The following is a 16,976-nucleotide window of genomic DNA, read 5'->3' as shown; positions in this document are numbered from 1 at the left end:
CTGACAGGCTCCGCGCCCACTTGCGGAATCATCCCTGAAGCTGCGCTGCCATCCACTTATGCCACTTATGGGTTTCCTACCCGGCTATAATCCCTCCATCCCCAACTTGAGAAGCCACCCGACTCCACCTCTCAGGGTGCACAGCGACGCATCCCTAACACACGCGCTTCCATACTATTCTGCTCACCCCTGCAGAATGCTGGAGTCTTTGACACGACAGGCCCCGCCCTTGCGTGAGTCCCGCCCATCGCCACAGCTCATTGGCGCTCGGGCGGGGCGTGGGCGGTTCCTGCGGGTGCAGGCGGGGCAGCGGTTCCAAGGCTGGCGCGCGTGGGCCAGGGCTTCAGTGCTTGCTGAGTACCGGAGCGTCTGGCGTCTCTCTACCTCCTCATCATGGGTGACTTGGATTCTTCGAGCTCCAGCGCCTATCCGAAGTACCTGGAGCACCTCTCTGGGGATGGCAAAGCTATCGGTGTCCTGACCAGCGGCGGGGATGCCCAAGGTGCGCGCCTACCGGCTCTCTCGCTGGTCTCCAAGGGCCGGGCGGGAGGCGAGGGCGGCTGGAGAGGGTAATCAGGGTGGGAACAGAGGGAGAGCTGGGGAGAAACATTGAGTGACCTGGATCTGGGAGAAAGGATGAGGAAAGGGCTTGGTGAAAATTACCTATGAGAGCCGAGGAGAACCGGTGGCTCAGGAGTAGGGAAAGCCCTAAGCTAGGAACGACTAGGGTGTCTGAGGAGTGACCATAGAGGATGGAGTCCCATTGCGTGGTGAGGTGCAGAAGATAAAGGATATGGTTGTAGAATCCTTCATTCCCAGTATGAACCAGTTTTCCATCCCCAAATTTATTAATTGAGCTAGCCAATAGGGTCGTCTAGTGTCTGGGTCATATGACAGAGCCAGGCGTTCTTTCCTGGAATTAGGTACAGGGCGACGATAAGGATGCCACAGCACCGCCCCACCCTAATCCCTGGGACTCGTAGGAAAAACAGCGGGGTCCCCACAGCGCCTCCTGCCCAGTCCTGCCTCCCAACCGGTGCTGGCAGCCTTCTCCGCTGCTGCATTGCGGGATGCGCAGCTGAGGGGCGTGCAGGGGTTCCTCGGGGTGTGGCATTGGCTGCCAGGCAGTGTCTCGTGTTTTCACTAGGGAGATTCTTTAAAAGATTTTTCTCCCGTCGCCTTCCTGATTGTGACAAAACTGAAAACTAAAATGGGTCACTAGGCCCTCCAGGGCCAGCCTCCCCAGGACGGGAAAGACCAGGAAGCAGGGACTCCGGGACGTCATCAGCCCTCACTTGAGCACCAGCTCCAGGCTTCCTTTTTCTCCCAATGACGGGACTGATTTCAGAGCTGAAGGGACTCGATTCCTGTACGCTTGGATTTGATAAACTGAGAATACTTAAAATGTAAGAGCAATGGGGTAACTATACTTTGCCCCAGCCTCTAATCCTGGGTACACGTGCGGGTGCTGCGGTTCCCAAACAGTGGGCTTTCCGAGTTCATGCTAATTTCTTGGTAAGGACACTGACTAGAAGCAAGACCTACATTTTCAGAGAGTATGTGCCCTCCAAGTCTTAAGGTCTGCGCCTGCTGCTGACAGTTCCTGAGTCAGGTTTTGCTTTTGCTTTTCCGTTCTTTCCTCTGCCCTGGATGCATCCAAATGCCATGTTACATTTTCCCTCGCTCTAAGCCAGCACAATACGGGAGGCTTAGGGTTGGCGCCCATGTCCTTGCCTTCCGCCCACCCCCACGGATGACCTTCCCTTCGCCCTTGAGCAGGGCGGGGCTGGCGCCAGTGCCGCAGGTTGGGGAGCTGCTTAGGGCACCGCCCCGCCCGGCTTGGGAGCCTACGTGATGCCAGGCCCGTCACCTCCGGTGTGCTCAGATCTAGGTCTTCCACAGCGGCTCATTCGCGTTAGTGCAGCATCGAGGTGTGGAGCATCAGGCTCATAAACACCGGAAGCTGGGTCGACGGGTGTGAGGGGTCCCCAGTGTTCTCCCTCCCATTATCGTAAAGGAACCAATGGCAACCTTAGTCACCATAGGGCATTAGGCCCGCCTTCCTCCCCAGAAAGCAGGGTTGGAGTAATACTAGGATCTTAGAAAGGAGATCCTCTGTAGAAATGTTTCCTTATGCAGGGCTGTCTTCCCAGAGATAGAGAATGCTGTGATACACCGGAGGTTGGAAAAATAGCATCCTTACACGGAACCCTGCTAAGGCAAGATAGCAAGACACTCCCACTACAGGAAGAGGCTTTTAGCCACTAGAGCTGCAAGCTTAAGCAATAAAGGTTTTATTTCAGAATTAACATCCTGGGTCAGTTAGAAAACCAATGTCAATGGCTTATCATTTTGGAATCCCTGTCCAAAAGTATTCCTGAAATGTTTAGCCCGTGTGCAAACATGTGAGATTCTAGGGGATTTGAGAGGAGCTCGGGTTTCTTTTCTGCTTATCTTGGATCTGCCTCAGGTGAGAGCTGGGGAATCTGGATTTTTAAAGCCATTTGGCCTCTTCTGTGGAAATGGAGTCTCTGAGAACAAAAATTACATTGGATCATTGCTGCGATAGTAGAGTATCAGACCCGTGGAAGAAGGCTGCTCTCCGCTTAACAGGTGGCATTGCCCACTGTCCCTTGTCACACCTGAGCTCTGGCAGAGCACCCTCACCACCGGCTCTGACTCACCTCCCAAGCCTGAATATTCTAAGAACTTGAGTAAACAGTCATGTTTTATTGTGGTACTATACTGGACCTGCATTTTTTTTTTTTTTTTTTATTCTGGAAAATTCTCTGGAGATATTCGCAGAGGACCTGGCCTGAGCAGTGTTATTCCTGGGATGGAAGATGTTTATAGTCTCCTCATTTTTTCACCATTTCCTCTTGACTGCATTAGTACCTGAGTTTTCCTGAGGGAGGAGTTTGTTCATAGCCGAAGGTGGGGGTGGGGGAGCAGCAAATTCAAGTCTTATACTGACAGAATGATAGTATAATATTGTACTGAAATGGCCATCGCTAGTGCAGTATGTATTCTACACATCTTATACGCTAAAGCCTTACAAGACTCTTCTATGTGCCTCATTACATGACTCCAGGATACCGGGTTCTTCATTTAAGAGGTGGGGAGAGAAATTGACAAAGATAGGTAACTCAGGAAGGCCATGAGTTTCATAGCTGGTGGTAACAGCCCTTAAATAACGCTTTATGAAATCTCATTCCCAAATTCTTTTAACTGAACCATGGATCTCTCTTTGTTAGCAGAGCAGATAAATGCCCTTTTTTTTCTTTTCTTTTCTTTTTTTTTTTTTTTTAAGTATTAGCAACAGTGAGGGGACTAAAACCATGTAACCTAACACCCAATATAAAAGCAACAGAAGGCTTCCATTTTTCCAAAGGAATTTATATTGTACCATTAGAAAATGAAACTGAAAATTCACCATTAATCTCACATTAGCCTAAAATGAACTCCACATTAGGCAAGTTTATTATGACGAAGTACCAACCTTCATGTAGTATTAAGTCCTGTACAAAAATAATTAATGCTTTTGGATAGACTGTGGCAGGTTTCTGAGATGATGATGGCTCAGTGGCGAGATTGTGTTGACAAGCCTGATGAGTTCAGTCTCTGAGTTCCACACAGAGGAAAGGGAAACCGACTCCTGCAAACCAGGTCATGTCCATACCCCCTCCTCCCCACACAAATAAATCAACTAATTAATGAAATAATTTAAAAAATTAGATTGTGGTCTTACCAGATCTGGTATATGTTAGCATTCAGGTTAGTCAGAATCCATGGGCAGGCTCAGCTGTCTTACTGTTTATAGAGACAGCAGGATTAATACAATATTTACAAAGCACCTACTTAGACTTTATATGAATCTCTCAGGGCTCTGTGGAAACAGCCATTCAAGACCATTTGTTATATGGATGCCAACTTATCCCCATCTGATGGGTGAGTGAGTCAGTGAGGTTTAAGATGAACTGGCTTTCTGAAGTTCACAAGAATTGAGTGTCAGGGCAAGAACTTGTGGCTGTAGACTGGATACAGTTACAATGTGTTGTTGACTAGGGTACCGATACAATGTGCTATTGACTGTAGAGTTTTCACTGTAACTGTAGTCACAACATCTGGCATGCCAGGCAGCAAACATTATGATATTTGTTTACTGTCTCCCACCTAGAATCACCAATGGGAATGGACAGGGAGAACATTTGTATTGTCTTCAGGTGAATTAAACCCTCATTGATTATAATTACTCCTTCAGCCTTTGAGCAGTAGGTACCAACCACTAACAATTCTCAAGACAATTCTAACAGTTGTACAATTGGGAGAGGCCTACAGACTTGACCCAGGTGCTGAGTTGGTTCCTCCATTTTATATATTTACTCTGCCCTCACATTTGCAAATGATGACAGACATTGGTTGAATATTTAATTCTAAATGTAGCCTGTTCTAAAATACCAACTCGTTTTGCTACCATCACCCCTGGCCAATACAGCATAATAACCTGTGCATGCCATTTGCATTGTACTAGCAGTGATAAATAATTCAGAGATGCTTCAAGGCATATGGAAGGATGTACAAGGCTACATAAACACTCTGTCTTTTTTGGTTTTTTCGAGACAGAGTTTCTCTGTATAGCCCTGGCTGTCCTGGAACTCACTCTGTAGACCAGACTGGCCTCGAACTCAGAAATCCACCTGCCGCTGCCTCTTGAGTGCTGGGATTAAAGGCGTGTGCCTCCACTGCGGGGGGTGGGGGGCACTTCTGTCATTTTTGTGTGAGAAATCTGTCTGCCTGACTCTGCCTCCTGAGTGCTGTTACTAAAGGGGTGTGCCGCCACCACCTGGCAACTTCTGTCATTTTTATAGAAGGACTTCAGACTCCTTGGTTTAGTTTCTGAAAGGGTCTTGAAATCAATTCCCAGAAATAGCAAAGCACATCTGTGTTCACTGTACACCCCTACAAGAGCCCTAGTTGTCATTACCCACAACTGTGCTTTTATGAGACACCAGTATATGCAAAAGGACTTTCTGAACAATAGACATGACCTCCACAATGCGCTCTCTCTCTCTCTCTCTCTCTCTCTCTCTCTCTCTCTCTCTGTGTGTGTGTGTGTGTGTGTGTGTGTGTGTGTGTGTGGTGTGTATGCATGTGTGAGCAAAGTACCCAAGCACATATGCTTACTATCCTAACATTTTTCCTGTCTGCTCTTTGAGTGGATTTTTCCAAGTTAAAATATAATCATTTGAGCAAAAATACAGGGCAAGGTCCATCACAGAGTAGGTGCTTTGTACAACAGCACAGTGTTTGTTTATTTCCTGGTGCTGAGGGTCAAGCCCAGAGCTTTGTACAATACAGGCAAGTGCTTTACAATTGGGCTGCTCCCCAAGCCCTGGTGTATCATTCTTCTCTGAGGACAAGTATCTTTTTGTGGCATACGTTGCTATGACCAGTGCAAGGTAGGTGATATTTTGTTGGTTTTCCGGAATAAGTAAGTCAGATAAAACCCCTAGGCACGCTTTCCATTGGTGAGAAGCAAGCTCTTGGTTGTGAGGAAGTCTTTTATCAGGGAATCACTTGCTGTTTAAGTTTTGATCTATTGATTTGCTATCAAAAGCCATCAGAATTAGAGATAAGAAGATAAGGTTGCCGGGGGTGAAGACAGATGTGGGACACAAGCTGCATTCGACTACCACAATCACTACGTGATTATGTTAAATAGAGTATTCACGATGAAGAGCAGATGGCTGAATTCAGCAAGTAGCTGAGTCATTTTTTGAGTTACACTCTTCAACAAGCTTTGACTGATCTTTTGACTGGTTACCAAATCTCTCCGTGGAAGCTGGGTTCCTCCCTGCAGCCTCTGCATTTGTAGACCTTTGACACCTTGTATTATGTTTGGAATTAGAGGGATTGTGCCCTTCTAGATGACTGAAACTTTAAAACAGAACAGAACAGTTAGACTAAGACTTATTTTATAGGCCCCATCTTCTGTGTACTGTTATGGCAATGGGGTTTTCTTTCTTATTTTCAAGGTGAAGCAGTCAGAATGTCCCATCTCTGTCTTTCTCCATTTCCTTTCCCCACCACTAACCTGAAGCCCCAAATCCCTTATCACCTAATGTCTTCAGGCAAAAGTAGGATACGGTGTCAAAGAGGAAAGGCTAATCTGTTCTGGACTGGTAACAGCGCAGTCCCAGGAGGGCCCAAAAGATGCTGTGAAAATTGACATGATGAAAGCATACGTCTGTGAAAGGCTGGAAATCTGTACTTGGAGTCTCTACTATTCACTCCATCACTAGGTGGGTTACAGAGGACACAAGATTCAGGAATCAACAAGGCGATTGCTTGCAAGCCCAGGCTTCCCTAGTATATCAACCCAGTTGCCCTCTGCTTTGTGTGCTTGGCCAGCATCTTGAGTGAGAGGATTGTGTACTATAGTGTCCATTATCTAAATGAGTGACCCTTTTTGTTTTCTGATTAGAAACCATTGAAAGGGGTGCTCATGTAGTTGTCCCAAGCAGACATTCCATCTTGTATTTTTTTTCAATCTGGTTTACTATTATTACGATCGCTTATGGTCTTGTGTCACCATTCCACCCAGGAACAGTTTGTGGAATGTGTGAAACCTTAGGTAGAACCATGGAGTCCTCTTGACATCACTGTTATGACATGAAGCAAAGGACTATGTATCTCAGAGGCTGCTCGGAACTAAGAAGGGTCCTTTACCAGGAGTCAGGAGTTGGGTAAGCTACTTTTTTTTTTGCAGAGGCCACCACAACCTTGAAATGCCTGAAATGAGCCAGCAGGAAATAGCCCAAGGCCAGGGAGCCAGAGCCCTCATGGGGGATGGGTGGAAGTGGTCTTGGGTGAGGTCCCAGCCAGAACTGGCTGTGTGTAGACTTTGGATTTACCTAGGGTGAACTGGGGAAGCCATGCCGAGGTTCCTGGCTGCCTCTGATAAAGGTCACTTTGTGGAATGGAGAGGCAGAGAACTGGAGTTTAATGACTCAGAAGGAACAGGAAGTTACCGATTGAGGCTTGAGGAGGTGGGGTGGGACATGTGACTGACAGGATGCTTGCTGCTTTGGACACACAGCCTAGGAAGGAACAGAAGGGCTTTTGAGTAGATGGGGGTACAAGATAGACAAGGACTCATCTACAGACGCATTGATGACAGAGTATGAAAGAAGTAGGTATAGAAATACATCCTTTTCAGTGGTACTTACAATAGCAACAAATAGACTGAAAAATGAAAAACAAAAACAAAAAACAAGTCAGTGAAAAATTCCTCCTGATATAGAGCATTCACCAGTGTTTAATAAGGATGGCTATATGGGCAAGCTATGTATAATACTTACATATTATTGAATATAGATTCAAGAGCATCTCTGTCTATTTTTTCTTTTTTTTTTTTTTTTTTTTTTTTGCATCTCTGTCTGTTAACCTTAAGGTTTGCATTGGTAGCTTATATTTTACAGGTAACTATAAGTGACAGAGAGTAGCCACATTAATGAAAGTAACAGAACGAGGTAAAGTGAAACTGTGTTTTGTGTAAGTCAGTATTTTATATTGCAACGCTTATTGATGTTTTCTTTCCCATATTGAGACTGGAATCTGTGCATTATAGTAGAACATTTAAATCTGGACAAGACACATGGGGCCAGAGGCTTCCCTGATGGGCAGTCAGAGAGCCACAGTGGTGTGTATTCACCTACATTTAGAAGATTCTCCCTAAAATGGGCCATCTGTTGCTCAAGGAGAAGGGGAGAATGTAAAATGGGAGGTGGGGAGGAATGCCGTAAACTGTTCTCCAACAGTCTTAATGTGGCTGCTGTGCATGCACCCACAGTATCAGGGGCTAACTGCACAAGTCGGGCACAACACTGGGCCCATTAGCATCCCATCATTGATGGCGGAGCTATTCAAAGACCCGGACTCTCTCAAGGAGTTATAGGTAATAAAAGTGTGCAAGGGGGGAAACATTCCTCAGTGATATAGATAGCCACTGGCACTTGGACCATAACCAATCAAATACTCACCCACCCATGTTCATGCAGAGATCTCTAATAGCATTTATCAGATCACACATATAAGTACACAAAAACATGAAAAGTAGGGAGGCCATTTGGGAAGAAGGGATTTGGTGAGAGGGGCAAGAGGATAAGATAATGTGGCCAGGGAGGAACTTTTATCAAAGCCACACACACACACACACACACACATACACACACCATTAGAAAATTATTTATTTATTTTTTAAAAGAACTCTACATGCTTGTATGGGAGCTCTGAGTATAAGCAGGGCTCATTTGATAGTGGTTGGTCTCTGTTTGCTGTGGACAGTTGAGCATCTCATACTCTGTTAACCCTCTGGCCTCAGGGCCTACAGTATTTTCCATCTGTCTGTTTGGCTAACTTCCTCCACTTTAGTTTCTTTCTCAGACACTGCTCACTCTCCAGGGAAGCTCTTGGTTAACTACTATAGTGCTTCCCTAATCCTACATGCTCCCAGTCTCCTGTATAACCCTGCTGGTCATCATTCGTCTTCGCAGCTATGCTGTTTTAGTAGTGCTTATTACTAATTTATATTTATTTATTCATTCAGTGTGTGTGTGTGTGTGTGTGTGTGTGTGTGTGTGTTTCTATCTGTATATCTGTGTCTTTGTGTGTGTGTACATTGTATATACATATGTGTATAGGTGCTCTTGCTTGGGTGGACATCAGTGATCTTTCCCAGTCACTTCTCCACTTTATTTTCGTTATATGAACCTGAAGCTCAACTCACCGTTTCAGCAAGCTGGCTAACCTGTAAGCCCCTGGGCTCTGCCTTTTATCATGAGCTCCTCCTCCCATTGCTGAGTTTTCAGAGGTATGCTGATGGGTCCATCCTCTATCAACAGAATGGTCTTCTCAGCCTCTCATTCATTCATTTACTCCTGTTGCAAGCCAGACCCAGGGTCTCCAGATTTTCTTCTTCCAACTGAGCTGAATTCCTAAATCCTATTGGTGGGCATGATTGACGTGCTTACCCTACTGCTGTTTGTCCTCTCCTGACTCTACTAAGCTCCAGAGGGCCAGGGTCTCCCCCTGTTATATCAGTGAAGTCACCCGATAGTCCCTAGCAAAGAATAGACTCTCAATCTACATATATGGGAGGTGCATGTGGTGGCCGGGCAGATGAAGACATCCTTATAGATCTGATGTTGACTATTGGACCTGGGGCCAGGGTCGCTCCCAGCTTGATAACCATGAAGGAGCCAGGCTTTTCCTGGATTCTTTCCCTCCATACACACCCCATCCATATCAACATTTAGTGACAGAGCTTAATGAGTAACTATAGTAGCAGGAATAATGTAGGGCATGTTTTATGTCCATCTATTAAAAAGACCTTTCTGATTTATTTATGTGTATGTGTGTCCATGTGCATGAATGCCACAAGTGTGTGGGTTGCTACAGGGGCCAGAAGAGGGTGTAAGATCCAGAGAGCTGGAGGTGGTTGTGGGTCACAATACATGGGTGCTCGGAACCAAACTCACATCTTCTGGCTCTGTGTCATTTCTCCAGCTCCCCACAACCATTTTTTTTTTGACAAACTAGTAGCCCCTTTGAGCCTTGACTTTCTTTTCTGAAAAGAAACTTAAATAAAGGAAATCACAAAGTGAATGGCTGTTTAAGTGCTGTGTAATATATTTGTACTGCCGAAGGGTTAAGTGGGGAGATAGATATCACTCTTCCCATCCCAAAGATGGAGAAAGGATAAACCTAAATGATAATAGGATTTTATTAGACAGAGTGTTTTTCCTGTCCTTAATTCATTTTATTAGTTGGTATTTAATATTTGTACTACCTTACGGACCACGGATTTAACTAGGTATCTGTAGGTCATGTACAGGGGTTGGATGAGGACGGTGATTAGCCTTTTCATGTCAAACAACCTCTTTCACATGCCTCACAGCTTTAAGTGTTATCAGAGCAGAAATTCAAAGCAAGCCTTTGCACCGGTGGATGTTTGCCTGACAGTACCCCCTAAGTACAGATTTCCTTAAAGTATCTCTCTTTGCATGTCCTTTGAAAGAAAGACTCCAGACTCAAGGAAAGGAATGAGAGAGACTGCCACTGCTTCTCAACTGTGCTTTAGGGAGAAGCTGTTAGATACTGTACCCCTTCCATCGTACCTCTGTTCATACACACACACACACACACACACACACACACACACACACATATATATATATATATATATATATATATATATATATATATACACATACATATACACAGAGATACACACTGTCTTAGTCAGGGTTTCTATTCCTGCACAACATCATGACCAAGAAGCAAGTTGGGGATGAAAGGATTTATTCGGCTTACAATTCCGTACTGCTGTTGATCACCAAAGGGTGCAGGACTGGAACTCAAGCAGGTCAGGAAGCAGGAGCTGATGCAGAGGCCATGGAGAGATGTTCTTTACTGGCTTGCTTCCCCTGGCTTGCTCAGCTTGCTCTCTTATAAAACCCAAGACTACCAGCCCAGGGATGGTCCCACCCACAAGGGGCCTTTCCCCCTTGATCACTAATTGAGAAAATACCTTACAGCTGGATCTCATGTAGGCATTTCCTCAACTAAAGCTCCTTTCTCTGTGATANCTCCAGCTGTGTCAAGTAGACACAAAACTAGCCAGTACACACACATACATAGATTATGCACATACATACACAGATATACACATGCATACACAGATATACACATACAGAAACACACATATACACAGACATACACACACACAGATATGCACTCATATATACAGACATACACACACATACACAGATACACACATATACACACATACACACACACATACATACACATACATACACACACATACATACACACATACACACATACATACACATACATACACACACATACAGAGACACACATATATACACACATACACAGACATACATACACACACATATACACAGACATACACACATATGCTCACACATACACACACACACACATATATACACACACACATGCATACACAGACACACACAGATACACACATGTCCACACATATATACAGACTTACACATACATACACACATTCACATATACTCACACAGACACACACATATATACATACATACATACACATACTCACATACACATACATACATACACATATACACAGACCTACACAGACACACACAGACAGACATATGCACACACATACACATACATAAACAAATATACAGACACACACAGATATACACAGACATAAACACACAGACACACACAGATATACACATACACACATGCACACACACATACTCACATATGCACATACATACACATTTACACAGACATACACACACATACACAGATATGCACAGACATACACAGACATACACATGCACACATGCACACACACATACACAGACATACACACATATACACACACGCATATGCACATACATACACAGACACACACATACACACTACATACACATATGCACATACATACACACACATACACAGATGTACACAGACATACACATACAGAGACATATACAGATATACACATACACACATGCACACATAAGCGCACATACACAAATATGCACAGACATACACATACATACACCCACAAGCATACACACATACACACACACACACACACACACACACACACACCTCCCACCTGAAAGCACCATTGTTGCCTCCATGTTTATTTAGTTTTAGTTCTATAAGAAGATTGTACCTGTTCCTGGAGTTGTTAGGGACAGTGCCACACTGGGCTCTTGCTCCCAGTCCTCATTAAGCTAATTAAACACACTAATAGTGAAAAACAGATGATTTATTCAAAGTGACCACACCTGCGAGGAGAAACAAAGACATTCATAGATCACCCCACCTTACCCCAAGTCTGTCTTCCAGGTCCAGAAAATCTTCCAGGTTTAGGCTTAAATTCAAGACAAGAAATGTGCCAAATTAAGCAGTCCCAGTCTAGTGTGGCCATGCCCCTGGGTGACTTAACTCTGTCCAGGCTAGAGTCCCTCCTGCAAGATGTTTGCTTTTTCTTTCTGTTTTTTCTGAGAGACAGGCTTCTCTGCATAACAACCCTGTCTATCCTTTAACTTGTTTTGTTAAACTAGGCTGGCCTTGAACTCACCGAGATCCGACTGTCTCTGCTTTCCAAGCGCGGTGACTAAGGGCACGTGCCCCACGCCCTGCTATCTGCAACTTGTTCTGACAATTTAGCAGAGGATGTGGAGATCTTTCTGAGAGAAAACTCCTCTCTGGCTGGAACAGAGCCCCAGCCTTTCTCCTTATGAAAGAGATTCCAGGGGGGAATTCCAATTCCTTAGGGTCCATTGTATAATAATCTCATAGACAAGGGAAGGGACACCGACATGACATCTCTTCAGACTATCTTTATTCCTGCCAAGAAGGTTCCAAACCTGGGAGGACTGGGCTGGGATTTAGACTTGTTTGGAAACACTAAGTTCATTGCGATGGAGGAAGATGACATTTCCCCCATGGAAACAGTTGGGAAGGTTGTTTTGATTCCCTAGCCAGAGTATAAAACCTAAACAAATGAGTGAATGAAGACTGTGTTGTAACTGTTCTGGAAAAAAAACAGTAGGTGAGTATGAGTGGAAACTCTTGAATCTGCTCTTTGTCACAAATGACCAGGTGGCGGAGGACAAGGACAGCTGTAAGACAAATGACTAAACACAGACCCAAATTGTAAGGATGCCTGTCTACATATTGCTTCTTTCCTCGCTCCTTTCCACCCAAGGGAGCCCACCTTGTAGTTCTCTGCCCCATTGACTGTATTCCTTCCCAAAGTGTGTGTGTGTGTGTGTGTGTGTGTGTGTGTGTGTGTGTGTAAATCTCATTAGCAGTTAGGCAGGACTCTGCTCTGGCCCCAGTAAGGTAAGCATTCTTCTCTGAAACTTGCCTTTGGTGATTCTGAAATATGGAAATGAAGCAGAAGCCCAGGGAAAGTTGAAATCGCAGCCTCTTTTTGATTGATGTTTTTATCCACTGCTAGTCAGTACCTTACAGAGCTCCAGGCTTCCCTGGATGGGCCAAAAGTCCTTCCTGGGCCCTTTCACTATTTGGGGGTGGGGGATCTGGGTCAAGTGCTGCCTTTAGAAGCAGTTGAAAGAATCCCACCTGAAGGACCAGGGTGGTGGATCCCTGGTGTTTAACTTAAGACTAATTTGCAAGTGAATGGAAGCTTCCTGGATGTGGGGTTGTGCCTCTCAAAGGATTCTGGGAGGATCAAACTCTCAGGCTTCCCTGAGGGATTCAGCTTATATAGCCCCAGTCTTAGGAAGCCTGCCTTGGGCCTGAGGTCACCTGCTGGAGTATGAGCAAGCTCTTTCCTGGTGAGTTGGAGGTCATCAATAAAATCTCCCCTGTGTGAAGTGGTTGCATGTTTCTTTCTGTTCCTTCCCCGGGGGTCTAGAAGGAATCGAGGCGTCTTCTCCATCCCACTCGGCTTCCTACTTTTCTTTTTTACTCTCAGCTTTTAGCCATCCTGTTCCTTCTGCCTTCTTTTGGAACATATTTTTCAACCACCCAAGGTTTTCCAAACAAATGTGTTTCTGCAAAAAAATTTTGTGGAAATGAAGTCTTCGAAGAGGAGCAAAAGAGTCTCGGATACCATTTTCCAGGGCAATGTATCACCCATTTACCAGAGTTTCTACAGCTCAGTGGTCCACTAGGTGATTGCCACTGGAGTAGAAAGCTCTAGAACCACAGCCAGTCTGCAGGAGCTATCAAGTGATGCTTTTATCCATGCACCTAGAATGTAAGGTCTAACACACAAATACACAGCTCACCCTTCCCCCGGAGGGATGCCTGTGTCATTAACAGACATCTGTGAGTACAGAGGGCCAGGTAGTTCTGTCTTCGGGGGCAGGCCTGGGGGTTACTGGAAAAGCAGAACAAGGAAGTTAACGGAGGGAGGGACTCAGGGGGAGAGGGCGGGTCAAGATGATGCTGAAGTTCCTGCAGACATCACAGGGTTGTCTCACTGTCATCAGATAGCAGGAGAGTCCTCAGGGTGTGGCCTTGAGTCCTCCCTCCCCCACACCAGTTTGGGTTTCCTTCCCATGGACACTTGCAGAGTAGGAGCTTGGCACATGTATGTAGACCTCTGGAAAAACAGTCATTCTCTTGGCAGAAAACTGTTCAAACAGATTGCTGAGTCCAAGAGCAAGGATGAGAATCTGTAGGACACAGCAATTGAGTGCTTTACCAAGTATTTTAAGGGGTGGGCGCCTTCAGGGCTGTCACCTTGTGTGACAAAGCCAAAATCAACGATAACAGGATATCCTTTTTATTTTTTTCCCTCCGAGACAAAGGTTTCTCTGTGTAGCCCTGGCTGTCTTGGAACTCACTCTACAGACCAGACTGGACTCAAGCTTATAGAGATCACCCATATCTGCCTTCTTAGGGCTGTGGTTAAGGGAATGTGCCACCACTGCCCAGCGATACAGGATATCTTAGGCTAAAAAGGACTACGCAAATTAAGTCTTCAGCTTCCAAAATATGATTTCAGTGGAAAGCAAAATTGAGACTGTGGGTTTACATGATAAAGGCATGTGCAATTTCTATGTGATTTGCAGAAGCGAAAATGAGGAGAATGTGTGTGTATGTATTTATGGTCATGCACCCATTTACTGTGGGGGCCAGAGGTCTGGTGCCTGCCTTAATGTCTTTCCACCTTAGCTTTTGAGGCAAAGTCTGTTAATGCGTCTCCAACTCACTGACATGGACAGAGTAGCTAGCTCCCGAGTTTCAGTAATACTCCTGTCTTCACCTTGTCGTCAGGAGTACAGACACTCTGTGGTGCTGGGCTCTTTACATGGATGGTAGGGCTCAGAGCTCAGTCCCTCGTGTTTGTGAAACAGCCACTCTCTAGACGGAGCTGTCCCCCCAGCTCCCATTTTGTTTGTGTGCTTATTCAGTTAAACAGTCCCTTTGTCATCTTTCTGGAGTCTAGCATGACTACGTCTGAGACTCGTCTCCCCAAATTTCAAGACACAGGGTGGGAGAATTGGAGAGAATGGTGGCCTCGGTGGAACTTGGCTAAGAGCCCAGTTGCTTTCCATCCTGAGGCCGGAGGCTCCATCCATGCTGGGCATGGTTCTTAGTATATTGCTTGTTCCTTCTCTCCTGCTGAGCCTTTGACCCTGAGCTAAGATGATGCAAGATCCTTCAACTGTTACACCACTGGCAGGCTTCTAAAGCCAGTTCTCAGTTTCCAAAACCTGTTACCTCAGTGGAAAGTAGAATTGAGCTTTTGGCCTTTTCGTGCTAACACACTGTTCACTGCTGCCCTTTAAGTGTGGAAATACCCCTGGTCTCTCCTGAGAACGGATGGAGAGTTGTAAAAGGCTGGCTTGTCTTACTTTCTCTTCTAATAAAAATGGCCTGACTTGTTTTGTCATTAAGACTTTTTTGTAAAGTCACACCGATGGCCAGGGATGAAATAAATAATTATTCAGCTTCTCCTCAAGCCACAGACCCATTGTCCCCTTCGTTATTAACTTCTTTGAATCTGGCCGTCAATATCTGCCCTCTGTTTTCCTTAGTGTTTGTCTGGAGTTGCCTGACATGCTTGCTGTACTAGAGAGCAGGCATCTGTCACCCACCCTAGCACTCAGGAGGCGAAGGAGGTGCAAGCTTTACACAGCCTCCAGCTAGTCTCAAGAAAGTTGATGGGCGTTATTCTGAACTAAAAATATCCCAGGCCCTTTTTCAATGTGAGCCCCACCCTTAGATGAACTCCAATGTGCTGGGTACCCTGGTTTCCAGGTTTGTATTCACTCTACTAATCCTTGAGTATGTGTCATAGTCACAGCCCAGGAGGAAACAGAAGCATAGGCAGTTTCGCAGTTTACTTAGGACTTGGTGGACCGGGGCCTCAAGCTTTACTGACAACTGCTTCTGTTCCTTCCACAGGCATGAATGCTGCTGTCCGTGCTGTGGTGCGCATGGGAATCTACACGGGGGCCAAAGTGTACTTTATATATGAGGTCAGTGCTTGCTTCCCCTTGGTGTTTCCTCTAACTCAGGAATTTGCACCGCCCACTTGTTCACAGCCCACCCCCCCCCCACCCCCCCGGTCTCTCTCTTGCTGCCTCCTCCCTTGGCTGAGCCTCAGAAGTGACAGGGAGAAGGAGATAAGACAGCACAAAAGTCAGGCTGGGATCAACTTCCTGGTCTTGATTCCTGGGTCAATGATTCTGAGGATGTCAAAGACTAGTGCCAGAAACGGAAAGACGTCCCTTTTGTGCTTTTCATCATTAATGTGAAGCTGACGCCACACCCTAGCACCTGGTCATATCTTGGCTTCACAGTGAAGAATCTGGGTTAAATGGAATTTTATTAGTGCACCCATAAAAAAAAAATGATGTCATGCGTTTGCCTGGAAGTGGATACAACTGCAGCTGGAAATCCTCATGTTAAGTGAAACAAACTAGCCTCAGAAAGATGAACACATTTGTTCTCCTGCAGATCTTAGATTTTAAGTGTGTGTGTGTGTGTGTGTGTGTGTGTGTGTGTGTGTGTGTGTGTGTGATATGAAACTAGAAAGATATCTAAAGGCGTAGAACAGGAAGGGGTGAGAAGGTGACAAAATGTCTGTGACGTGAGGACCACAGAGAGATGTGGGGGAGGAGTAGCAAGAGGGGTTAAGAGGACCCTGGGGAGAGGAAGGGAATGAATGAGGAGAAATCTGTAGGAAAATGCCACAGTGAAATCCATTATCTCTAGTTCTAACCCAGACTGACACTAAGTAACAGTAACTAAGACTATCCCAGACTGACACTAAGTAACAGTAACTAAGACTATCCCAGACTGACACTAAGTAACAGTAACTAAGACTAACCCAGACTGACACTAAGTAACAGTAACTAAGACTAACCCAGACTGACACTAAGTAACAG

The 16,976-nt window shown here is 45.4% G+C and overlaps 1 protein-coding gene across 2 annotated transcripts in view; it reads left to right on the top strand.

Annotated features, from left to right (window-relative positions):
• Nucleotides 1–322: 322 nt before the first annotated feature.
• Nucleotides 323–16,976, top strand: part of Pfkp (phosphofructokinase, platelet) — a 67,105-nt gene continuing 50,451 nt past the window's right edge. The window contains exons 1-2 of one of the 2 annotated variants that reach the window (XM_021216127.2): nucleotides 323–502; nucleotides 15,991–16,064. In XM_021216127.2, coding sequence (XP_021071786.1) covers nucleotides 394–502; nucleotides 15,991–16,064 — 183 coding nt within the window. In that variant the 5' untranslated portion in view covers nucleotides 323–393. The remainder of the gene's footprint in view (nucleotides 503–15,990; nucleotides 16,065–16,976) is intronic. The other variant, XM_021216126.2, reaches the window with a different exon arrangement.

Source organism: Mus pahari, chromosome 16 (genome assembly GCF_900095145.1).
Source record: "Mus pahari chromosome 16, PAHARI_EIJ_v1.1, whole genome shotgun sequence".
In the NCBI taxonomy this organism is placed as follows: domain Eukaryota; kingdom Metazoa; phylum Chordata; class Mammalia; order Rodentia; family Muridae; genus Mus; species Mus pahari.
The sequence above is the reverse complement of the archived record's forward strand: the minus strand, read 5'-3'. Positions and strand labels throughout refer to the sequence as shown.